The 24,644-nt window shown below is 46.4% G+C and overlaps 3 protein-coding genes across 4 annotated transcripts in view; 2 read left to right on the forward strand and 1 right to left on the reverse strand.

The window, feature by feature from the left end:
- LOC149326471 (uncharacterized) overlaps positions 1–24,644 on the forward strand; it is a 77,275-nt gene that overhangs the window by 12,224 nt on the left and 40,407 nt on the right. For both annotated transcript variants that reach the window (XM_089562343.1, XM_089562344.1), the window contains exon 2: positions 18,311–18,372. In XM_089562343.1, the coding sequence (XP_089418469.1) occupies positions 18,311–18,372 (62 nt within the window). The remainder of the gene's footprint in view (positions 1–18,310; positions 18,373–24,644) is intronic.
- LOC149326472 (uncharacterized) lies at positions 416–7,533 on the forward strand. Its single transcript, XM_089563399.1, has 4 exons — positions 416–1,847; positions 2,558–2,812; positions 5,489–5,749; positions 6,710–7,533. Exons 1-4 carry the CDS (start codon positions 416–418, stop codon positions 7,501–7,503), a joined length of 2,742 nt encoding a protein of 913 aa, XP_089419525.1. The 3' UTR covers positions 7,504–7,533.
- Positions 11,572–12,495, reverse strand: LOC149326473 (uncharacterized). Its single transcript, XM_089563401.1, has one exon. The coding sequence runs from the start codon at positions 12,493–12,495 to the stop codon at positions 11,572–11,574; it is 924 nt and encodes a 307-aa protein (XP_089419527.1).

A 24,644-nucleotide genomic window follows, 5' to 3' on the forward strand; every position in this document is an offset into this window, starting at 1 on the left:
GAGATATATCCCTGAAGCTAAAAAATGCGCCGTCGAATGATGCATTTATCGAATAAACGAGTTATGTATATCGCTTCATCAGCAGCAGAAGAAGCAAAAAATCGTATTTCTCTGCCTGGCTGAAGCGGAGATAGATTTAAGAGGGAGGGGGGGGGGATTTTCGCCCAAAGTGATAAATTTATTTACGAAAACCATGCTTAATACCACTTTTTCCAACGAAACATACTCAAGAATTACTGGTTTACTGGTTCCAAGAGCACCGCCATCCTCTCCCTCCCTACCCCCTCCCCACCGCCTGCCTATATATAGCTACTTTCCTTTCTACAGCCTCCTTTCTACCTGAGTGCATCTCTACGAAGTGCGCTCCGAGTTTCACTCAAGCACTTCGTAAGTGGACATGTCCTGCCTTTGAGCTATGGAAGGCCCCTCCGCACCGAGGAAACGAAAGACGTATCTTCACGAGAGCCAACCATTCGATGTGCCACTGTCAACTCGCCACTACCGTCGGCGTCAGTTGCGCGAACATCTGGAAACTGCAGACTATGACGGCCATATAGCGTTTCCTGGCACCCCGGACACAGCTGCAGGAACTTCTGCGTTCGCGCCAGCATTATCGGCGGAACACGGCGGCATGTCGTGGACACCTTCCGCTGAAGGGTCGACAGTACTGTCTTCCGTCGCCGCGAACCCAACTTCTGCGCCCAATGCCACGAACGCAGAAGCTGGGGACGACAGTACTGTAAACACTTCAGCGGAAGGTGTTCACGACATGCCGCCGTGTTCCGCCGATAATGCAGGGAACGAAGAGCCCCCTGCATTCGCGGCGAGCAGCGCAGACTACAGTAGTGGCGACCCTTCAGCGGAAGCTATTCCCGACATGCCGCCGTGTGCCGGCGAAAATGAAGATCAGCCCTGTGGCCAAACGTTAAATGTGCACCAGGCGCTCAGTGAAGCTCTGCACGAGTATGGCACCGCGACCCTTCCTGGCTCCACTACTACAAAAGCGGCGGCGATCGTCATGATTGTGGCGTTCATCGTCGCCCACGGTCTCCCATGGGACACCGCTGATGGCCTTTTGCGCCTCATTGACGCATTGTTCGGCTTCAATGGCAACGTGCTGCCGAGGAGCAAGTATCTGCTCAGGAAACTGTGGAGCCCGCAGTTGGGTTCTCACGTAAAGCACCACTACTACTGTGCAGTCTGTGGCAGCGTGCTGGACCCAGTGCATGGCACGGACCAGGTCCACTGTTCACTCTGCACTGAAAGCTCACAAGTTTCAGTGCTGAAGGAGAAAGGATGCTTCTTCAGCATTATGAATGTGAAGGAGCAGCTTATACAGCTTATTTCTACATGTAAAGAGGCGTTGTTCAATGAACTGAAAAAAATTGGCGAGGTCCTCCAAGGCACTGATCAGATCAGTGACATCACCAGTGGTAGCCTCTACAGGAGGCTAAGGAGCACTGGTGGCCTCACTGATCAAGACTTGACAATCACTATCAACACGGACGGCAGCCCAGTGTACAAATCTTCGAGAACTTCTGTGTGGCCAATTCAGTTTGTTGTGAATGAGTTGCCACCTAAGCTTCGGCAGCAGCATCCTGTGTTAGGTGGACTCTGGTTTGGCCATACCCACCCCAACATGACAGTGTTCATGGACAAGTTTGTTGAGGAACTAAATGGAGTTGGAACAATTACCTGGAACTTTTGCTCCGAAACTGTCCAATCCAGTGTTCATGCTGTATGCTGCACAGTAGATGCTCCAGCTCGGGCTGCTGTGGGAAACCACATCCAGTTCAATGGAAGGTTTGGCTGTCCGTGGTGCCTTACATCAGGAACGCAAGTTGCAGGTATGATTGTTTTTACTTAATTCTGCAAGTGATTCTGCTTGCATATGAGCAGCCAAACTCAAAATGTCGGTCCACACAACGTGTTGTTAGGCAGGTTGGTTCATATCAAATAAAGTGGTGCGGGTTTCGCTTAAGGGACGTCCACAAGGGAGAATTGAGGGAATGAGCATTGTGCAACCCATTGAAAAGGTCGAGCTTTGAGACATGCTAGCGAGCTGCTTTGTGGCTGGCACTCCTCTGAGTTCCTATAATTAAATTCACTGCATAAAACACAGCAGTCAACAAAAAGTGGTGCTCAGACCATACGAAGCAAAGCTTTGTCACAGAAAAAGGAAAGGCATATTTTTTCCCTGGGCTTGACATGCATGCGATGCCTACTACTGTTCTTAACATGTTTTGTCAGCTTCATTGTGATTTGAGGTAACTCATTTAGCCATTCAAAATGAACACAAGGAATTTCCCACAAAGAATAACTGCGCAGAAAGGATGGGACAAGAGAGAAGAAGAACCACACGGAACAAACGCAGTTGGACGCAGTGTGGTTCTTCTTCTCTCTTGTCTCGTCCTTTTTGCGCAGTTATTTTTTGTTCTCATAATGTCGTACCAATTAGCCCCTCACTGCACTGTTCTGGATTTCCCGCACTATAATGGTTTTTCAACTTTTATTTAAACCTTGTAGTGAGCGTGTGAAACCTTATTGATGATTGCAGGTGCTCGCCGCTATCTTGAGACAGCAGCAGTTCCAAGAACATCAGCGGGCATGGTTAAAGATATGGACCGCGCCCTCGAATGGAACGTGACTGTGAATGGCCTCAAGGGTCCATCTCCTTTGGTGAACCTTCCGCATTTTGATCTGGTGTGCAGCCAAGCAGTAGATTATATGCATTGCGTCCTGCTTGGAGTTGCAAGGCAGCTCACGGACCTCTGGTTGGACTCATCAAACTCGCACGAGCCTTTCTACATCGGTATGTGTCAATTCCTGCTTCATACAATGAAAGTTTTAAAGAAACTGCAAGACTAACTCTGACTGGGAAATCATTTGTGTGGGTGGAATGCCAAGATGAGTTAGGGTAAAAGAACTTATGAAAAAAAAGTATACACATTATTGACAAAGGGGGCAGATTGATAAGAACAGGCACTGCACAAAGTGCTTTCAACTGAATTTTATTTACAGCTCCGCAGCATATACACAGAGGCGGGGCCACTAAAGAAAAAGAAGAAACTGAGTGCTTGCACGTACTGAAGCGATGAAGGAGCATTGTTTCTTTTGTCAAAAGGTTAACTTATTGCGCACCCTTGGACCCCACTCGTTCATTGTGCATCAGACGTGCCTCTATAATGTTGCTCACCACATGATCCCTGCTTCTTCGACTATGCATTCTCTGAACAACACCTTGTACAATTCGCTGAGACAGTCATGGCAATGCACAGGCAAACAACCATTTCACTGTTGTGCCACGTTACATTTGTGTTCACCTAGCCTTCACCGGTGCATTTTCCGGTTTGACCAATGTATACTTTACTACATGTCAATGGAATATGGTACACCAGCCTTTCTGTGCACTGAACAAACTGTCACTGATGTTTCTGCACCCTTGTGAGTGGCTGCAGAATGGGGTTTGTCGTACTGTGAAACTTTTCCCTAGACATGCGGTTTTCAGAGTTTTGCAAATCGACAAACCCAGTCTCCAGCCACTACAACCCATTAGGTTTAATAAGCTGCATTTGCTGACTTTGTTAGCCATATGTCAGTATGTGTAGTCTGATGCTGTTCTTGATATCATTCAAATCTGTAGTAGGCTTTTGCATGTCTATGATGGCAAAACAGGGAATGGGTTCTGAATTTTTGTAACATATTCCAGTTCACTGCAATTGCTATGCAGGTTGCCTTCTAGTTAAGTGCTCGACAATTGACCATATTCACACTATCAAACAGAAGATAGAGAGTTGCGCAGAATGTAACCAACCCCTACATATATAACCTTCGTTGATTATGAGAAAGCATTTGACTCAGTGCAAATCTCAGCAGTCATGCAGGCATTGTCAAATAAGGTTGTAGAAGACTGTTATGTGAAAATACTGGAAAATATCTATAATGATTGCACAGCTACCATAGCCCTTCACAAAGTCAGCAATAAAATTCCAATAAAGAAGGGTGTCAGATAGGGAGACACGAACAGGAGGTGAGCCTGTTTACTGGGGGTGTTCCAAGGCCTAGATTGGGAACAGTTGGGGATAACAGTTAATTGAGATTGGTTAAGAAATCTGTCATTCACTGATGACATTGTCTTCCTAAGTCACTCAGGAGATGCAATGCACAGTCAGTGAGTTAGAGAGGCAGAGCAGAACGGTGGGTATAAAAATTAACACATAGAAAACCAAAGTAATGTTTAACAATCTCTCAAGAGAAAAGCAGTTCACAGTTGGTAGCGAGTTGCTGGTCAACTTCGGGCACATAGTGGCCGCTAATTTGGATCGCGAGAGGGAAGTAACTAGAAGAATAAGAATGGGGTGGAGCACATATGGCAGGTTCTCTCAGATCTTGAATGGCAGTTTGCCAATATCCATCAAGAGAAAGGCATACAGCAGCTGTATCTTACCGGTACTCACCTATGGGGCAGAAATGTGGAGGCTAACAAAGAGGGTTCAGCTTAAGTTATGGACAACGCAGCCAGCTCACCTCACGTATAGTAATTTTAATTTGCCACCGAATAATAACATCTACAGTGAAAAATTGGTGCAGTTGTCAGGAGCCAGGGTTTGGAAGGCTTAACCCCCAGAAATAAAAGAGTCCCATGAAACAATTAAAACATTAAGAACATACATTATGAGCCTTATTTGACCTATGTGAGAGTCGTTCTTGGTTTGTGTTTGTTGGAACGTGTTGTTCATGACAGATTTTTATTCATTCTGCTGTAAAATACACATTGTTTTCTCCTCATTGTATGCTGTATTTTGGTCTTTCGCCGTGATTTTGTGCTCTTCATTTTACACAAGTGCTGTGTCACTGCCATCATGTATATTGTTTCTAAACCCCACACTAGCCTATGGCTATGGGTTCAGTCAGTGTTTTGGTAATTGGTATGGCAAGAGTAGAAATAAAATGAAATGATGTGAAAAAGAAAAAAAAAACTAACAAGCTGATAGGTGTAACATTAAGAGACCGGAAGTGTACAGAGTGAGTGAGGGAAAAAACGCAGGTTGATGACATCCTTGTCGAAATCAAGAGGAAGAAGTGGGCTTGGGCAGGTCATGTACTGCGAAGGCAACATAACCGCTGGTCCTTAAGGGTAACGGAGTGGATTCCAAGAGAAGTCAAGCGTAGCAGGGGGCGGCAGAAAGTTAGGTGGGAGGATGAGATTAAGAAGTTTGTGGGGATACAGGGTGGCCACAGCTGGCAAAGGACAGGGTTAATTGGAGAGACATGGGAGAGTCCTGTGCCCTGCAATGGCCTGCAGTGGGCGCAGTCAGGCTGATGGTGATGATGAATCACTTTCACTCTGACAACTAAAGTGCAAGTAATACAGTTCAAAACAGATAGTCAAGTATTTCAAAGGCAGTGAATCATGGCAGACTGAGCATGTCTGTCAGAGTAGTTTTAAACTGAGAACTGAACCAAAATCCTCCTCTGAATTTTTCAGGCACTCCATCTACCATAGCCATCCTGGACAGGTGTTTACTGAGCATATGCCCACCTCACTCTTTCACACGGCTGCCAAGGACCCTGAATGACCGGTGCTTCTGGAAAGCCAGCGAGTGGGGAAATTGGCTGTTATTTTACTGCCTTCCAACATTGTATGGTGTGCTGCAGCCGCGTTTTTGGAAGCACACTGTATTATTGGTTGAGGGTGTCTTTGCCCTGCTTCTCGACAATATCTCGCCAAGAGACCTTCAGCAAGCAGGTAACTTGAGCTTGTTTTGGAAAGTATTTGTAGGGCGGGAGCCTAAATCAATAGCATCACAATGCATGAAGCTACGTCGCCAGAAACAGGTGCCATGGATGATTTCACACTACTTTGATTCATATTCCAGCAAAAAATTCACTCTGAGATCAAAAGGTTGCTTCCATGTGCAAACTAAAGTGCAAAGTGCAGTGGCAGCTTATTTGTAATGAGTTTCTTCCCAAAGGGAATACAGTATTTCTGGAAGAAGCTTTTTTCGCTTCTCACAGCTGTGTGATGAAACGGAAGTGTTTGAAACGTAATCTTTTCTAATCGGTCACCTGAGTGTCTATTCCTTTGTATCTCCCTTTTATTTTCTGGTTTTGTTTTCAGCCCCCCTTTCCTCTCTGTGAAATATTGGGAATTAAGTGACAAGGCCAATAGCAGGTAGAGCATTTCACAGATTGTGTGAGAAAAACAGTGTAGTTGCCTCATGCATGCAGTGGAATCTATAAATAAACATATAGGTCCTGAATTAGGCTGCAGAAATGGCAGAATTTGGAATTAGTACATCCAAAGATACCCTCTTCACGAAGGAACAACTTAAGTGTTTTTTGAGATTGCTGACTGATGAATTGCTGCTAAGCAGGGCACTGCAAGAACGAAGCACCATGTAGCATGAGCCATACAGCATTCGCTGTTCGAGATAACTTGCAGGCATCTGGGAAGAGGGGAGAACTTGGTGTGGTTCCACGTCTTCGTTGCGAGACATTTCTAAGCAGTGAGTTAAACAAAGTTCACGAAATATGGAGCTCTGACATAGTTAATGGGCCATCAAATGGACGTGTCTCCAGCTTGGTAAAAAATGAGCAGTGCAATAGTAGCTGGGAGACATTCCTTTGCATTGAAGGTTGCCTTGTATCACAGCCTAACTGAATTCAAACATCGAGTGTTATAGCAAAGCCTGCCTACATTTTTCAGGAAGCAGACTTCACGACTTCGTGTCCAAGGCAACAGGATATTATGGACAGCGCTTCATGACGTTCAATGTCCATCAGCTCCTGCACCTTGCCAAGAATGTGGAAAACCTGGGACCACTGTGGGCGAATTCTGCCTTTCCATTTGAAACTGGAAATGGAAAAGTGGTGAAGATGGTGAAGGCAGCAAAGGGGGCCCCCATGCAAATCTTGGAAAGAGTTGTTGTCGAGCAGGCACTGGATGTAGCCCTCCATTCAATTTCTTTGCCCAGTGAAGTGAAATTATTCTGCACTCGGGTTTTGGGCAATGGTGGTACTCAAAAGGCCCTTCACATTGGAGACATTTGCTTGTTTGGGGCACCACTCAAGCCATGCCTCACATTGCAAGAGGAGCAGGCACTGAATGGATTTTTAAACAAGCAATGCACCAGTGTGAATGAATTTTTTAGAATGAGTTTTCAGGGTACCATAATCCATAGCCAACTATACAAAAAGGCACAGAAAAGCAACAGCTGTGTAATTGTAACGCATGATAATGACTTTTTTTTTGTCCGGCGGATACTGCAAGTCCAGCCATCTGACAATCTTTCGGGTATTGTGGTTCTACTTTGTCAAAAATTGGGACTCGATAGTGTTGAAGGCCTGCCTCCCCACATTACAGCATGTTTTAGGTCCCCATTTACCACCTGTGCCGTACTCACTCCCGCGGATGTGGCAATGCCATGCCTTTTCATAGACTTCGCTGCCGAGTCCACATCCTATGTGTGTACTTTGCCCAACTTAATTGAGCGTGACTGACTTCAGATAGTCACGTTCGTTTTTGTGGCACTGGAAAAGGGTCTTATGTGCAGTTTTCGCACAAAGGCAACTGAGCAGCCATACCGTCAGCCAGAGCAGGCTTGCAGCTGGCAACTGCTCCCAAGTGCACAATAGCGCTGAACATATGCTACCCGCTTACTTATCATCTATGTTGTCGTAAGCTTTTGCAACGTCAAGAAACATGGCTAAGGTGGAAAGGCCGAAAGCTCTCTGGTGTTCAATGTGAGTCAGTAAGTCTAAGACGCTGTCTTGGGCACCAAGACCTCGGCGGAATCCTGTCATAGATGATGGCAGTGCTATGCTGTCCTCAAGCCACCACAATAAGCATTTATTTGCCAGCTTCTCCATCAACTTAGCTACACAGGAGGTCAATGACACGGGGCGATACGAGGCAAGGTCTGTCATAGCTCAATTCTGAACAGTTTGCAAGGCATGGGCATACAGGGCCATATGTTAAGGTTCATTTACTCGTTTATCAGTGATCGTGTGGTTCGTGTACGGTTAGGGAGTACCATAAGCACCGAAAGGGTTCTATCACGAGGTGTGCCTCAAGGAAATGTTTTTTACCCCACGCTCTTTAACGTCATAATGGCTGGCCTTCCGATTCGTTGAAAAACAATTGCACGCATGTGTGTATGTCAATATATGCTGACGACATTTGTATTTGGGTTACTGGCCTTAGTGTTCCCAGAGACTGTGATGGGGTCCGATTGATGAGATTGGGCGCGATTGATAAAGCGCGCCTGTTACTTAAGCCGCCATGTTTTATTCTCCCATAGTGGCCAACAGAGTGCTAACATTCGGCTAGATACCGATTACAAACACTACACTACCCTCCTTGGGGAAAGTTAAATAGATGTGCACACACTGTCACAGTTCACTGTAGAGAGGTCTCTCACTGGCAAACAGTCACAAAGTCAAGTCTCAAAGTGACGTGGAGGTCTTCTGTTTCTCTGTGGATAGTGCCGTGTTGGAGAACTCTGGTGCAATGCAGGTGATGTAGGCGGGTGCAATATAGGAGGTGCAGGCTGGTTCACTACAGGTGGTGGATACATGATGTCATCGCAGTGGAGCGGTGTTGTGGCTGATGCTTGTTTGAGGCCGGAGATATCTTTGAAAAAACTTGAGTTGCGCGTTATTAGTACTCTGTTTCCTCTCGATGCCTTGATTTGTGATCCATGAATGCTTACAATGGTATAAGGGTCTGGATCATAGTATGGAGTGAACTTGTCGCGTCTCTCTTGCTTGCACAAGACTCGTTGGCTGATACAAAAGCGATGTGGTTGAGTATGTCTTCGTGCGTCAGCATGATGTTTGTTGTATGCCTTTTTCTCGAGCACGGTTGCTTTCAACCTTGTTAAATCTTCATTGTGCGAAGGAGCTTCAGTGTAACACGGCAGAAGATTCCTCATTGGTCTGCCAAACAGCAGTTCATATGGTGATCTTCCTGTTGTAAGGTGTTTGGAAGATTTATATGACATCAGGAAAGTGTTAAGCTCTACTTTCCAATCTGTGTTCTCAAGCTGACTTGTGTGAACATGCTTTTTCAATGTTCTCATGAACCGTTCTGCTTCACCATTAGCTTGAGGCCACACAGGTGTGATCCGATGATGTCGAAATCCTAACTCTTTCGAGAGTGCAGCAAACTCTCTGCCTTGTAATGGTGGTCCATTGTCAGTTTTTACTTGCGCAGGGATTCCAAACTGGCAAAACACTCGTCGCAGCAAGGGGAGCACATTGTTCGCACTTGTGGAATGTGTGACTTGTACTACTGGGTATCGCGAGAAGTCATCTATTACCACCATAGCGTACTTTCCATCTGGGAACGGACCACAAAAGTCAACCGAAACTTCCTCCCAGGGACCATTGGGTGGTTCAGTGATGGCAAGTGGTTCTTGCTTTGCTTGGGGAACGACTGCTTGACATGGTAGGCAGCTTTTGATCAAAGTGTGCACTAGTTTATCCATGCCTGGAAACCAAACTTTTCCTCTCAGCATCTGTTTTGTTTTGACGATCCCTTGATGACCCTTGTGGGCGAGCAGCACTGCTTGCTTCTGCAGGCTAGTGGGAAGAATTAGGCGCGTTCCTCGAAGGATGATGCCCTCAGGTGTTGTTGTTAGTTCATTCTTTATGGAAGCAAATGGCTTCAGCTCAACTGAGACCCAGCTGCTAGGTGTCAGGTGCTGGATAGCACTGACAAGTAATTGTAGCTGCCGGTCTGCTTTAGTTGCTTCAGCCACTTCTTGAACTGAGAAGGCATTTGGGATGCTGTGGCACTGGATGAAGTTAACATACTCGTTGGGTACTTTGTCGATGCGGGCATGTATTTTCATCTCAGGAAGCGGATGCCTGGAAAGGTAATCGGAAGGGTTGCTACTTCCCGCGGTGTGCTGTACATCAAACTTGTACTGTTGAATGCATAGAGCGAGGCGCTCAATGCGGGCAGATGGTGATCATCTTGGGTTTCCCAGTATGCTCACTAAAGGCTTGTGATCAGTCAGCAAAAGAAAGTGAATTCCACAAAGATAAAGGCGAAAGTGTTCCATTGCCCATACAGCTGCAAGCATTTCACGTTCTATTTGGGAGTAGCGGCTTTCAACAGGTGTGAGCGCTCTACTTGCATAGGCTATCACTGCAATGTGTTCACCGACACGTTGTGCACCCAGTCCATGTGGACTTGCATCTACTACCAGTTCTGTCGGCTTGGATGGGTCAAAGTAAGCAAGGGTGGATGCATCTGACATGGCTTGTTTTAAGCTCTCAAAAGCATTCTGCTGTCGTTCTGTCCACTCCCATGCAACATTCTTCAATGTCAGTTCACGTAATGGCTGTGTGAGATCGGCTAGATTTCTCAGGAATCTGCCTGAATAGTTGATCATGCCTAGCAGGCTCTTCACTTCTTGCGGTGACTCTGGTGTTTTGATTTGTAGGAAGGCTGCTATCTTCTTGGGATCAGGACGAACGCCGTCAGCTGAGAAAATAAGTCCAAAGAAGTTCAGTTCTCGTTGATGAAAGTGACACTTTTTCTCGTTGAGTGTCAGTCCAGCTTCTTGGAGTCGCTGCAGAACTGCTTTCAATGAGGCGTCATGCTCTGGTTTTGTTTGTCCAAAAACAAGGATGTCGTCACTAACATTCAGGACATTGGGGATGCCATTGAGCACTTGGCGGATGGTGTTTTGAAAGATTTCAGCCGCACTGCTGATGCCAAAGTTGAGACGTTTGTAGCGAAACAAGCCAACATGTGTTGAGAAAGTTGTGAGCTGCCTTGAAGAAGTGTCAAGTTCCAACTGATGATATCCATTCTTCAGGTCAAGGTTGGAGAATACTGTTGCTCCATTCAAGGCAACAATGATGTCATCCACTGTCGGACACAAATGTCGTTCACGTTGAATGGCACTGTTCACAACACGCATGTCAATGCAGATTCGAATTTCGTCAGGCTGATGTGGTTTCGGCACAATAACCACAGGGGACACCCATGGTGTAGGTCCGATGGCTGGCTCTATGATGTCTTCTGACACAGGAGGCGTTTAAGTTCTTTTTGTGTGGCATCACGTAAGGCAAACGGAATACGCCTGTGTGGTTGTGCAACAGGTGGGACTGTGTCATTCACAAAAAGGTGGATGTGCTGATTTTTGAGTTTTATAACTCCACTGAACAATTTGGGGAATGCTTCCACGATTGACTTATCACCTGGATTGTCAGAAACTTGGTACGTGATCTGGACAAGCCCCAGGTTGGTTGCTGCTGTGAAGCTTAAGAGTGATGCACAGTTTCCTGGAATGACAAAAATGTCGTCTTCAATGCACTTATCTTTGTATCGCATTGTAACAGAGACTTTGCCCAAAAGTTGAAGTAGAGACTTTGATTTGTATGGGAACACTCTGATGGATGTTTCTTGGAGATTCACATTTAGGCGACAGCTCTTGAAGTCATTTTCACCAACAATTGACACTGTAGCACCTGTGTCGATTATGAAAGTGACTGGCACATTGTTGACAGTTCCAACTGATGATGCCTTTGGAGATGAACTTGCTTGAGGGCAAGTCATGGCAACAAAAACGTACTCGTCACTGCTTGGACTGGTGTCACAGGTGGCTGCAGGCTGTCTAGTACTTGAACTCTTCTTACTGCAGGCTGTGTGTTTGAGTCATTGTCATAGTCCACTGCATGTACTGTTCTCCTGGTTGAGCGACAGAACCGTGCAAAATGACCAACCTTGTTACATGCCTTGCAAGTCTTGCCCCATGCAGCACAACTGGATCGACCGCCTTGGTGAGGCCACTTGCCGCCACAGTTGCGACAATCTGCTGACGAGACACGAGGTCGCTGCGGTGTGTAGGCCTGCCGTGGCATCTGTCGTTCATTTCTTTGGTGTTGGCCACGGTGGTGTCCTTCCTTGTGCACTGTGAACACCGCCGCGTTGTTATCAACGTGCTTTTTGATTTCGGACACATCCCGTTCGACATCCTCGAGCATTCTTCCTTGCTTAAGTAAGTCCGGTAACGTGAGGGAATGCAGCATGGCATACTTTCGAAGGCGAGACGACGTTGTGGCGAGAATGATTTGGTTCTTGACTTCAGAGTCGACGTTTTCGAAGTTACAGTGGCGAGAAAGCTGCCGGAGGCGCGCGTAGACAGCAAATGTTGAGTTCACTCGCGGCGCAAAAAATGCATTCAGTTTCGCTTGAGCGGCATCGTATTTCGGTGTCGATGTACTCTGCATAGTTTGGGTCATGCTTGTAGCCGTTGCACCTTGCGCAGCACTGTCGGGGAACGAGCGATATATGTCGTAGACTTCTTCACCGACGTAGTGCAGGAGGAGCGCCTTCTTGCGTGCATCTGCCGAGATATCGCAAGCTAAAAGAAAGTTTTCGAACCTTTCTATCCACTTCGTCCATTCTGGACCAATATTGTTGTCGTCGGTAGCGCGAAGGTGAAAACTCGGGAAAGCAGGGAGCACATGTGCCATGGCTACGATTGCGGTAGCCGCTTGCTGCTGATGGGTGATTGGACGGACTGACTCTTGCTGTAGTGGTACTCACATGAGATAAAAGAGCACTTCTGACACCATCTTAGTGTTCCAGGAGACTGTGATGAGGTCCGATTGATGAGATTGGGCGAGATTGATAATGCGCGCCTGCTACTTAAGCCGCCATGTTTTATTCTCCCATAGTGGCCAACAGAGTGCTAACATTCGGCTAGATACCGATTACAAACACTACACTGGCTACCAACACAAACGATTAGCCCTGATAGCTCGACAGGCTCCACTTTCGGTGCAAGCTTGCCTTCAAGGTGTGGGATTGTCTCTTCCAGTGGAAGAATCCGGCTTTATTCTGTTTCCGGGTGTAGGAAGACGTCAAGCGCGGTTGCGGATAGACCTTGGTCACTCTTGCATCCGTCAATTAAATAACACGCGTTTTTTGGGCGTCATTATTGACTGCCATCTACAGTGGCAAAAAGCTGTCGATGCGATTGTCTCATCTCTAACTTCGCTTCTCAATGTGCTCCGTAGAATTGCTAGTGAGCAATGGGGAAACCATCCTTCTTCAGTGGTCAAACTTCATGAAGCGCTGGTGGTCAGTCGCATAATGTATCAATTACCTTTAATTTCCCCCTCGGCCTCACAGCTTGAACGTCTCGTAGAAGGGGCCTAAGAAGAGCCATTGGAGTTCCTCAGGTGGCTTCGAACAAGGCAGTCCTTCATGAGTCACTATCGAAACCACTTAACCTTGTCGCTTCACAGAGACTACTACTGCATCTTAGCCGCCTAGGAGAGATGGTAGCTTGGCAATCCCTTCTCCAGCCGCTCTGCAACAGATATGAGTCGAAGGCCTACTTGGCACTTAATACTCTTAGTTCTTTAGGCCTTAATGTTCCAAGGCAAAGGAAACTGTTGAAACCACCGTGGTCTTTTCCGTGCCTCGACTTTAAGGTCACAATTCCCCATGTGAGCGCAAAGTGCAGCTCTCCTTTGGCAGCAACGCGTTTGCCCGTACTTGAACATTTAGAAAAAAAGTATGTCTGCCATCTTCAAATTTTCACGGATGGTTCTGTGGACAAGGTCAAACAAGCTAGCGCAGCGGCTTTTTACAATCCTTCTTTGGCCTGTAAGTGGTCTGTGCTCATTTCTTCAGTCGTATCCTCCACAACGTCCGAAACTGTTGCTATTGAGGCGGCTTTACGGAAGTTAGGGTCCTATCCGGCTCAACCTGTTGCCATCCTAACTGATTCAAAGTCTGCCCTTCAGAGGTTAGAGCGTAGGTTCCCTACTGACACCTTGTCTATAAGCTCTCTACGCTTGGTAGAGAATCTGCACAACAGAGGCTTTACTCTATATTTCCAATGGGTGCCCTCTCACATAGGAGTCAGAGGCAGTGAGGTGGCAGACAGTGTCGCCCATAAAGCTCTGTCAAGAAATTCATCAAAAAAAGACCCTCCAGATGCAAAACCCTTCTTCAAAAAAAAGGTGCTAGATTTTTTCAGTACCCTGTGGAGTCGCCTCACAAGCCATGTGTGACCAAGGGTCTGAGAATATCCCAGGCCACTCTACTACATTGAATTCGAACGGGCTCTGCTCATATTCCTGCTTGGATGCTTAAGACGGGCATGGCATCGTCTCTGCTATGTTCAATATGTGGTGTGTGCAGGGATATATAACATTATATTATGTACTGCCCAGAGTACAACGCGGAAAGGTCTGTGATGTTGGCTTCCTTCAAGAGCACAGGAGCCCTTCACAGTACAGTTCAGGACATTCTCCACCCTAGTGGAAACCAGACATGCAGAAGAGGGGTTGACGCCTTCTTTTAACATTCCTGCAGGACACTGATCTTCACTCTAAATGGTGACAGCAGGGACGGTCTATTGCCTTCTGTGATTTAATGTGTGTGTAGATAGTGCCTTCTGGAGTGGTGTATGTTATTCTGTGAGTGAATGTGTGCATGGATGGTGACTCTGCATTGGACTATGCTCTACTGTGACATCTGGATTGGATACTGTTGTGTTGTTACTGAATGTGTGCATAGATGGTGGCAGTGGGAGTGGCCCATGTTCTGTTATAAGTGTCTGTGTATATAGTGGGGCAGATTTGACCAGTCTTAGGACATTATTAACATATAAGTGACACTATGGTGGAGCAAATGCTGGCAGAATAAGCAAGGCTAATTCCACCTGTAGCACCAAACAACTCAACTCATTTAACTCAACTACTTATCATCTAAGGAACAAGAGTGAGGGTGTGCATATGCAGCTTACATCAGCCACTTTGCACTCTCAGCAGAGGAGCAGGGGCTAGCGTTGCAGACTACAGCACTGCCCTCAGCTGCGAGCCTGTTCTGGCTGCCAGCGTGGCTGCTTAGTTAATTTTGGAAAGACGCTATGTATCAATGTGGTTGTTATGCAGTGGCTCTTCAGTATAACTTTGCAACTTTGGCCACTTACACTTTGATGATGATTATTTTCATGACGCAAAAATGTCTGCCAAAGAGTGCCGTAATTGGGCTTATACATTCTTGTGAATGGGCACCTGGCGGCTTTGAGGACTGAACCATGTACCTCCTGCTTATGAGGTGGATGCTCTAACTACTAGATAACTCCTGTGACATGTGCACATTGACCAACTTGAATAAGACAGCATTGCATGCTTGAAAGAATTCGTGTTCATATTGTGTGACCCTGAAACGGAGGCATACATTGTACATATACAATACTGAAGAAGCTTCTGTTTTGTGCCTTTTGCATCTGCAGCTGTGACAACATGCTATCTGCCCTGTTTGATTTGGTGTGACTGATTTGAAACTTTTTTGAGATGCTGAAATGGAAGAATATTGTACGGTACCTTCTATTCTGTCTGTTGATATCTGGCTGAGTGCTTGCTGTATATATTTGTTTTCTCCAACTGCCGTTATTGCGACTGCTTTTAAATGATTAAATCTGAAAGGTTCACTTATTATTTGTGTTTCTGAAGTATTTGGTTCTGCACTCACTTAACATTAATGACAGACGATGTGGCTACAATAACAGAGGCATGATGTAACCATATGTGGTGCTTAATTAAGCACCACATTCACAGTTGTCATGGCCTGGCATTGCACATATAAAATGAAAGCCGCACCTTGTGCATGTTGTTTTTCATTCAGCACACCAATCGCTGGTCTGCTGAAACCCGGCCAAGTTTCATGTTGGTTAAAAAGGCATCATGATGGTATAAACAGTTTGGTTCAGAGACAGTTACTAGTTTACTTGCATGATTCTTGTCTTAATTAACTGACCTTTGCGATGTGTCATAACCTTTGCAACAATATTCATGTCACCCACCCCACACTGCTTCATATTTACTTGTCGCACCAGCTTCACATCATACATCATTAAACTCTATGATGTCGCTCACAAGTATCGTGTCTGATTTTATGACTGGTAGCAATCTGAGTCGTACATCATACAAGCTTCATCATAAGTCATACATTCTGCAACGATATCGTTTCTGACTGTATGATATATGATGCGATCTGAGTCGTAAATCATAGAAGCTTCGTCATAAGTCGTAGATTCTGCAATGATATCGTGTCTTACTCTATGACATATCATACATTTGAGTCGTACATCATAGAAGTTCCGTCATAAGTCATATATTCAGTATGATATATCATTCATCTTGAATGAGTTGTCGTACAATTTTATGATTTGTCATAGAAATACTGCCAAGATCATAGATCGTAGCCATAGATTTTTTCAGCAGGGTAAGGTGCCTAATCAGCAGAAATTCGTTGCCAGCTTCTCCAATACGACGCTGAAGTGATGGGATGCAAGCACAGACGAGCTGGGTACACTGTACCCCCACACTGGCAGGACAGGTGTGCACATTACGCAGCAATATGATAGGACATGTGCAATACTAAATATCGTATTGTTCAGCTGAATCAGCAAGACTCAGAAAAACTCTCGGCTGAGTCTGCCGTTCCCCAGGGCTCGTTTCTTGGACCCGTTCTTTTCGTCCTCTCTGTAAATGACGTTATAAAAGATGTTCCTGTAAAAACGATACTATATAAAGACGGCTGTGCCCTGCATTAAGGAATACAGAGCCCCTCGGATCAAGTATTCTTAAACAACGCACCTGAGAAACTTGTCGCCAGGCGTGAAGATTGGCAGCTAGATGTCGATAAATTTTACGAAAAGTGGTTATATGTGTAATACTCACAAAAAGAAGATGCTTAACTTATCGATACCTAACAACCTTAAATGGAATAGCACTTTGGTAAAGTAAAAGATAACGCCTGCCGCAAATTGTTATTTTTCTCAGAAGAGCCTTAAAACAGTCCGCAACCAATGTCCACTTACTTGATTATAACACAATTATACTTCCAGAACTCGATTACGCAGCAATTATCTTAAACGCTCTTACACAAACTAACATCAAAATCTTGGACGGGTGCAGAAAAAGGTACTTCGCTTTATCTGCAATGATTTTTCCCGCACGTCAGTCGCAGAACTTTTAATAAGAGCCAACTTTCCGCAACTATGCCATCGTAACTGAGTTTCCCAACTAAAATTAATGTATCAGGTTGTAAATAGACATTACACAACGTTGGCATCTCTGGCATAATGGTATTTTCTTCTGGATATGCCACTAAGCAGAGGCATTAACTAACTATGAAGCCATTCCGTGCAAAAAAATAATTGTTTTTGAAGCTTTTTTTTTTCGAGGAACATAACTGATTGGAATAACCCCAATATTACAGAGTGACTCAACCTTCCCTTTCTTTGTTTACTGCCAGTCTGTGCTGATAGCGATAAAGCACAAATACACCTATTTTTCCTTTTTCTGCAGTGCATTGTTTTACTTGTTTTTGCAGAGCATTCTGTTGTGAAATGATGTTTGCTGTTGTGGACCGGCAGTGTACCTGTAAATATTAACTAAATAAAATGAATTCTCGAGTATGATTTTACTGTACTTTGGGATACAACTAGAGAATGAAACAGTTAAAGTGGGCCTTGCGCAAATTACTGTTCTCGAGCATTTAGGAATAGTTGACGATCAGCTTTCAGAAGGGAGTCGACACATATTTCCTTCTATTGTGCTAGTGCCGCCTTGATATAAGACTCAAAGAAGCACTTTGATCAGAATTGCCACCTGCAGAAAAGAATATGTACCCCTGGCATGTTGATGCTTTTGACTACAAAGGCCAGTTCTATAAGGCTACTATGCGAAGTGCCGTAACATATACTTCTTAATTCTCTCGTATTATGCCAAAAGTCCTTTCCCTTTGGCGGAGGCGTTTTGCATCAAACAGAAGGATAAAGATTGCGTAAGTGACCCTTGTATCAAACTGTATCACAATGAAGACAGGTTTTTGGTTTCATCATGTGTGTGATGTGACAGTTTTGAAACTATAAAAGGAGTGTCGTGTTTTCAAATAAAGTTAGTCGCGAGTCTGCGCTTGTTGTGTTATCTTCTTGTCCTTGTCTTTTTGTGCGCAGTACACCCCCCCCCCCCCCTTGTATTCACTCCTTTCCCTTCTGCTTAAAATTTTAGAGCAAAAACAGGCAGCTGATTGCGTGTTCAGCATGGAAACGAAAAATCGTTAACCAGCGGAGAGTTTACATAATTCAACCTTTTTATGTCAACATACGCTGCAATCGCCGATGAAGCCATCTCTATAGCTTAAAATGCTAGTTTTTAAAACTAAATGGTCCACTTTCAGTTAATCGCTTTTTATTCAGGGGTCTGAATGTGGTATTATGCTGTTTGAAATATAATAAAATCCACATTTTTTTTAATGCAGGAAACGGTTACAGTGCGGACGGTTACCGACCTGGCGCTGCTTTCTGCTACCCAGACCCCAGGGTAAGCCTGAAACTTTTCTTGCGCCATTATACTGAATGATAATATTACAAAAACTGAAATATTAAAAAAAAATAGTGCTGATAACCTGCTGTTATGTTTACATCCAAATGTGGCGGAGGTTCACGGCATTCTAAACAGTGTTAATATAGGCAAGAACATGATAGGGTTTCAAGTAGCTAACCCTAATAGATGGCGAAAGCATGTCCTTAGCCTGGTTGCCCGATAGTTTGGCTTTGCTGCGTCATCGACACGTCTGGCGATGACATTTTAACTGGGAAGAATACAAGTACAAGTATTTTCAGGAAGGCACTTACAAGCGGCAGGGATAGCTGCGAGCAGCGCCAAGAGGTACGAGCGAGAGATCTTTGTCGTCTGCGTCCGTAATCGACTCGTGGCATAGTGCATCTCTCCATCTTCGTCGTCAGCCCGCTACATAAGCCGGAGGGGTAGAAGCGCCGTCCTGACAATAGGGGGCCCAAGTGTCAGCCACGTGGTAGGGTTTAGGGAGGCGGACGTGGATGATGTCGGTGGCGGGGCGAGAGGACGATGGTGAGGATGCATGGGCAGCGATTTCATACTTGACATCAGTCATTCTGCGCACCACACGGAAAGGGCCACTGTAGTGGGAAAGAAGTTTCTCGGGGAGACCATCGTGACGCGAAGGCGACCACAGAAGGACGACGCACCCAGATTCGTAGTTTACTTCACCGTGTCGGTGGTCGTAGGCAGACTGCTGGGACGCTTGAGAGGCTTGGATCCGATGGCAGGCTATTGGCGCGCGTGGGTGGCTTGATCAATGTCGTAACTGGCTATGTGTTGGAGGGGACTGGAGAAGGTGGCATGGAGTGTCGAGGGGAGGTGGGTTGCCTACCAAACAAAAGTTAGACAGGGGAATAGCCTGTCGAGCCATGCCGTGAAGAATTATTTGCGAAGGTCACATAAGGCAAGGCGCTCTCTCAGTCGTGGTGTTCGGAGGAGACATACATAGCTGATATGTCGGTCAAAGCTCGGTTGAGCCGCTCAGTAAGGCCTTTGGTTTGTAAGTGATACGTTGTGGAGAGCTTGTGCTGCGGGGAACACGAACATAGGAGGTCCTGAACGACTCTGGTCAGATCTGTGCGGCGGCGATCGGTGAGTAGTTGGCGAGGAGCGACACACTGAAAAAGGATATTTTGCATGAGGAAATCCGCGGCTTCTGTTGCACAGCTCTTCGGTAAGGCACGTGTGATGACGTACCGAGTCGTATAGGCCGTTGCGACCGCTATCCAATTCATGCCGGAAAGTGATGTGGGATAAGGGCCGAGAAGGTCGAGGCCAACATGGTGAAAGGTTCGAGCGGGACATCAATGGGCTTGAGAACACCGGCAGGCAGTGTGGGGGCCTCTTTCTGCGTTGACACAGGTCACAAGCGGTGATGTAACTCTTAATGGGACGATATAAACAGGGAAAAGAGAAGCGGCGCTGGTCCAGAGCATAAGTGCGGTGCGGGAGACAGCAATGTGTCCGGCTGTCGGTAGATCGTGGAGTTCTTCAAGGAGAGAGGAGCGTAGCTGTTCAGGAATAACAAGCAATAGCGGAGGGGCATCAGGGGACAGGCTGTGGTGGTGGAGCATGTTATGCTGAAGAACATAGTTTCAGGGACGGATTCGGGCGTTCTGAACACAGGCCATCAATGATTGATTGTAAGGTGGAATCTTGGCGCTGTTTGTCGGCGACGTTGAGGAGATCAGAAATAGCAGAGACAAGGCACGCTATCAGTTTCGCGAAGATAAGGGATGTCCACAGGGCATAGAGACACGGCAACGTCTTCTAAATAACAAAGACAGGTCGACCACTTAAAGCCGCGAAGAAGGGAGTCCACCATGCGTTCGAAGGTAAAGAGCGCGTTGCATAAGCCAATCGGAAAGACTTTAAAAAGACATAAGCCGTCAGGTGTCATGAAAGTGGTCTTTTAGCGGTCCATGTCATCGACAGCTACTTGCCAGTAAAAAGAACTATGGTCGGTTGAAGAAAAGTCCTTGACTTCGTGAAGGCAATCAGTGCGTCATCGATTCTAGGCAGATGATAGATATCCTTCTTATTGATGCGGGTGAGGTGATAATAATCGATGCAGCATCGCCACCTCCCGTCCTTCTTTTTAACCAGGACGACTGATGTGGCCCAAAGGCTCGACGATGGTTCGATGACGTCTTTATCTAGCATCTTCTCCATCTCCTGCGTTGTTATACGGCGGTCTCCCCTGGACACTTTATACGGACGTCTGTGAAGAGGAGCGGCATTATCGGTGTTCGTGCGATGCTTCACATTAGAGGTTCGATACAACGGGTAGTCATCAAAGTCAAACACCTCGCAAAAATAGGGCAGTACCCAGAGCAGGTCTTGGGCTTGCGTTGGGGAGAGTTCAGAAGCGGTCACTTTGTCGCAATCGTCGGTTGGTGCCACGATAGGCAAAGGGCGGAGAGTAAAGAGCTACACGCAATTGGCCACAGCCGATATGACCTTTCGCCAGCAGGTCTGAGCTTTGCGATCGTTATACATTGCGGGAGCGGCTGGACGCGCCAAGCAATGTTAATTACCGTCAGGTAAGCTTGATTTGCAGAGATTGTGACGACGGTAAGGGTAAGCGCAGTGTTGCGTCTGAGGGACACCTCAAGTGCCGGAAAGAGGATGTGGTCACCATCGGGGACAGGTGGGGCACAAGAGAAAGACACGTGAGTGGTGACGTCGAGGGCCGACGGACGAACTCTGCTGTAGAAAGACTGGGTACAACTTAGGGCGGCAACTCTGCAGAAGGAGGAAGGTCAAGCTCAACGATACTAATGCCGCAGTCGATGAGTACCTGAGGCCACTGGTCCAAACGGCGAGCAGAACAGAAATGTGGCGGCCAGAGATTGTCACACGAGCTGTGAGTAGTCTGACCACCGGAGGCATTGCACCATTGCCAACACGGACAACAGCTGTAGGAGCTCACTTCAGTACTTTACTTTGGCGCCGGCGTCAACGGAAACTCATGACGGATACTTGCGCGCCGAAATCAATCAGGGCTATGACAGGGACTCCTTCAACATGAATGCTGAGTAAGTTACGTTGTGCAAGAAGGGCTAAGCGAGGGTCATCGAGCCGGGTCCCTACTGCAGCATTGCCTCCAGACGCTGCAGTGACTGGTTTTCCGTCTGGCAGCGTCCTTTGGGGTCAGGAGGGATTAAGCGATGGCGATCGGGTAAACGGGACTGACGGTGCAGAGGGGACGGTGAGCAGCTCAAGCGGGGAGTACGGACGTCAGCAGCAGTGCTTTTGCGGGTCCACGCTCGGCGAAAAAAGACCAGGTTGTTCTTCGGGACGGTGAACGCTGGGCATGTAATGGGATGTGCAAGGACGGAACCAGCGGTTGCGACAGTGGCAGGCGATGTAGCCAACACGCGAACAGTGAAAAAAAATGAGCCAATCATCGGGTGCCCGCCAGTCGGAAGGGTTGCGTCGGCGCGGGTCGAAGTACTGAGGGCGTCCGCGATTGGTCGCAGCAATATCCGGGACTGGGAAGGAGACATCGGGCCGGCAGGCTGAAGACCCACATTAGCAAATTCTTGGCGGACTACAGCTTCGATAACAGACATTGCGGGCAACTGATAGTCGGCATCAGATTGGCTTCTGGGGGACAGAGGACATGGCTTCCAGTTCTCGCGAGATGATGCGCGTGAGAGTTTCAGGAGGCGCTGGAGGTTGTCGGGGCAACAGATCTTGATATGATGATATCGCAGTCGTGTTGGGGAGGCGGGCAAACTCACGGCTAATGCCACCGGCTTTTGGCTGCCTTGAAGCGTCGGCATTCCTTTATGATGCCGTCAGCCGCTGAGCAATTTTAATAAATTATCTGGTGCAATGCGTCATCCGCAATCCCTTTTTGATCGTGGACCAATCTGTCCGATTCAGACATTTCATCGTCATGTTTGTGGCAAAGGCCAACACGTCCTGCATATACGAAACAAAAGAATCAGTCGAAGTTTGGGAGTGGGAAGCAAGGTCGGTCTTAGGCGCTCGTTGTCGGCCGAGTGGCTTTGCAAACAGTTCGCGAAGTTTTAGCTTGCATGTGTCCCATCTTCTGACATCATCTTCATGGGTCTCGTATCAGACGTGAACGGTGCCTTTCAGATAGAATATTCCATTGGCAAGCGTGAGTGTAGGGTCCCATTGGTTGTACACTCTCACGCATTCGTACGTATTGAGCCAGTCGTGAAAGTCTACGGCATCTGTGCCGGAAAACGTCCCAGGATCACGATGGTGAGCCAGAATGTCCGACGGTGTTGCCGGTGGCGCTGTTAGCGGCGAGTCGTCTTGGGCATGGCTAAGCTGCCGAGGTGCCGTCCGTCGCTTGATGTAGGCGTTGGTGAAATCCGTGCCTCCCCCAAATATGTAAGGGGGGAAATATATTTACACATATTCAAAGGAAGACATATATCAGCAGCCCTGATAGCGGCGAGCAGCGCGTAGCGGACCGAGCCCTTTGTCGTCTTCATCTGTCGTCGACTCGTGGCACAGTGCATCTCTTCATTATCCTCGTCAGCCCGCTACAATATGAGACTAAGGTTAAGCTCTCATCGAGGTCAAACTGATCTGATCTGTTCTGTCGGCAGATGGAAGTTGACGTAGACGACAATGTGCAGTGCACAACGCGAGTGTGTGTTGCAGTTCAACTCGAAGCGTGATCGGCTGCGGTGATGGCATAGCGGTGTCGTGCAGTGGTCAGCGAAGCTTATCTGTTCGCGCAACCGCTTATTCGAAACCCAGTCACGGCAATATTTCTTTTATTTATGCGTGACCTCTTCCTATACTAGTTTTGCCAATTTCACCTTCAACATCAAGGTTGACACAAACTTGGTAAGCCAGTTTGTCCTCATCAGTTAGTGTTTCCGCGCTAAAAACCTTTCATGCGCTTATCGTGGCAGCCAGTTCAGTCGCTATTTGGTTGTAATAGTGGTGGTTCTAGCAGCGATGTGCGCTTTAGTGAAGTTCTTGCTGACAGATGGGATAGCTGCAAAGTGCGCGTTAAACTGGCGGTTATTTCTTTCGGTTATTTTAAGCATTACATACTGTTTTGATATATTCTATGAAAGCTCTCCTTTCAAACTTTCGAGTCAGTTGTTTGAGGTGTTTGTATACAGGGTGGTTTAGCAAAGCGGGAGTGGTGGGAACAGACACAAAGTGCTTCTCATCACCAAACTTCCAGCAGTGAATAAATCCTGTTAGAGTGTTGCGTAAGCGTGTAACATTTAGCACTTGAACATGAGAGTTGCGTAAGCGTGTAACATTTAGCACTTGAATTTCAAATTGTCGTAGTGTGCTGGCTAGAGCGAAATACCATCTCGTAATGGCTGACATGACGATTTGATACCGCCGAGTTTTTTGATGAAGACGTCTATCTCTATAGCTCAGGGGGGACGTCATATGCGTAGCTTAAAGTTGCATGTTGCATGAAGCAACATACACTAATGATGTATTTGAATGCTGGTGGCGCCCAGTTATAACTGCCCGCTTTATTGTATGGCACTGTACCTACATTTTTGTTCAAGGCCTAATAGAAAGAACACAATGACAATTAGCAGATAGTTGGCCGTTTTTTAGGGCTATCAAAATAATGCCAAGAGATATCGATACAAGCGCATTGATTGCATTAAAAGTTGCAGCTATCTCTGATAGCACCTGGAAACGTTATTGGTGGTTTTTGATCAGTAACGTGACCTAAAGAACATAAAGGGCAAGAAAGAATTTTATTTTTGATTATCTTTCATTATGCCAAGAAACGTTCCCCACTCATCCTGCAAAAGGCATGCTCGTAGAGCATTGGAATTCATGAAATGTGCAGCCTGTACAGCTTCCCTATTGAAACCGAGCCCCACCAGAAGGTAGAATGGCCCACGTCACTGGCTATCGGGTAGAACTCTTGTGTGGGGTTAGTTGGTACGTGATAATTATAAAAGAAGACGGCGCGACAGAAGAAGAGAAAAGAGGCACGCTAAACGATAAGACCAGCGGTGGTCCTGCCGTTTTGTGTGCCTTTGTTTTCTAGGTGTGTAGCGCAGTCTTCTTTTGTAGTTCTGGGTACCGGATATATAAAGAGCCCTCATTAGGTGCTCTCATTATGTTAACTTTTCAAAAATGTATTAGAAAGATCTTTGTGCATTTCAATAACTTACTCTATGTAGTATTGCTGTTTATTAGTGGTGTAGCTTCACCGCGTGTTTTGCTTTGCGCGCACCCTAATATTTGGAGTTAAC

The sequence above is a fragment of the Amblyomma mixtum genome, chromosome 10 (assembly GCF_055824585.1).
Source record: "Amblyomma mixtum isolate Tamu chromosome 10, ASM5582458v1, whole genome shotgun sequence".
Lineage (NCBI taxonomy): Eukaryota > Metazoa > Arthropoda > Arachnida > Ixodida > Ixodidae > Amblyomma > Amblyomma mixtum.

Coding starts and splice junctions, on each gene's coding strand:
- LOC149326472 (XM_089563399.1), top strand. CDS start 416: ATGGAAGGCCCCTCCGCACCGAGGAAACGAAAGACGTATCTTCACGAG. Junction 1,848..2,557: donor ATCAGGAACGCAAGTTGCAG/GTATGATTGTTT, acceptor TGATGATTGCAG/GTGCTCGCCGCTATCTTGAG. Junction 5,750..6,709: donor AAGAGACCTTCAGCAAGCAG/GTAACTTGAGCT, acceptor TACATTTTTCAG/GAAGCAGACTTCACGACTTC.
- LOC149326473 (XM_089563401.1), bottom strand. CDS start 12,495: ATGGCACATGTGCTCCCTGCTTTCCCGAGTTTTCACCTTCGCGCTACC.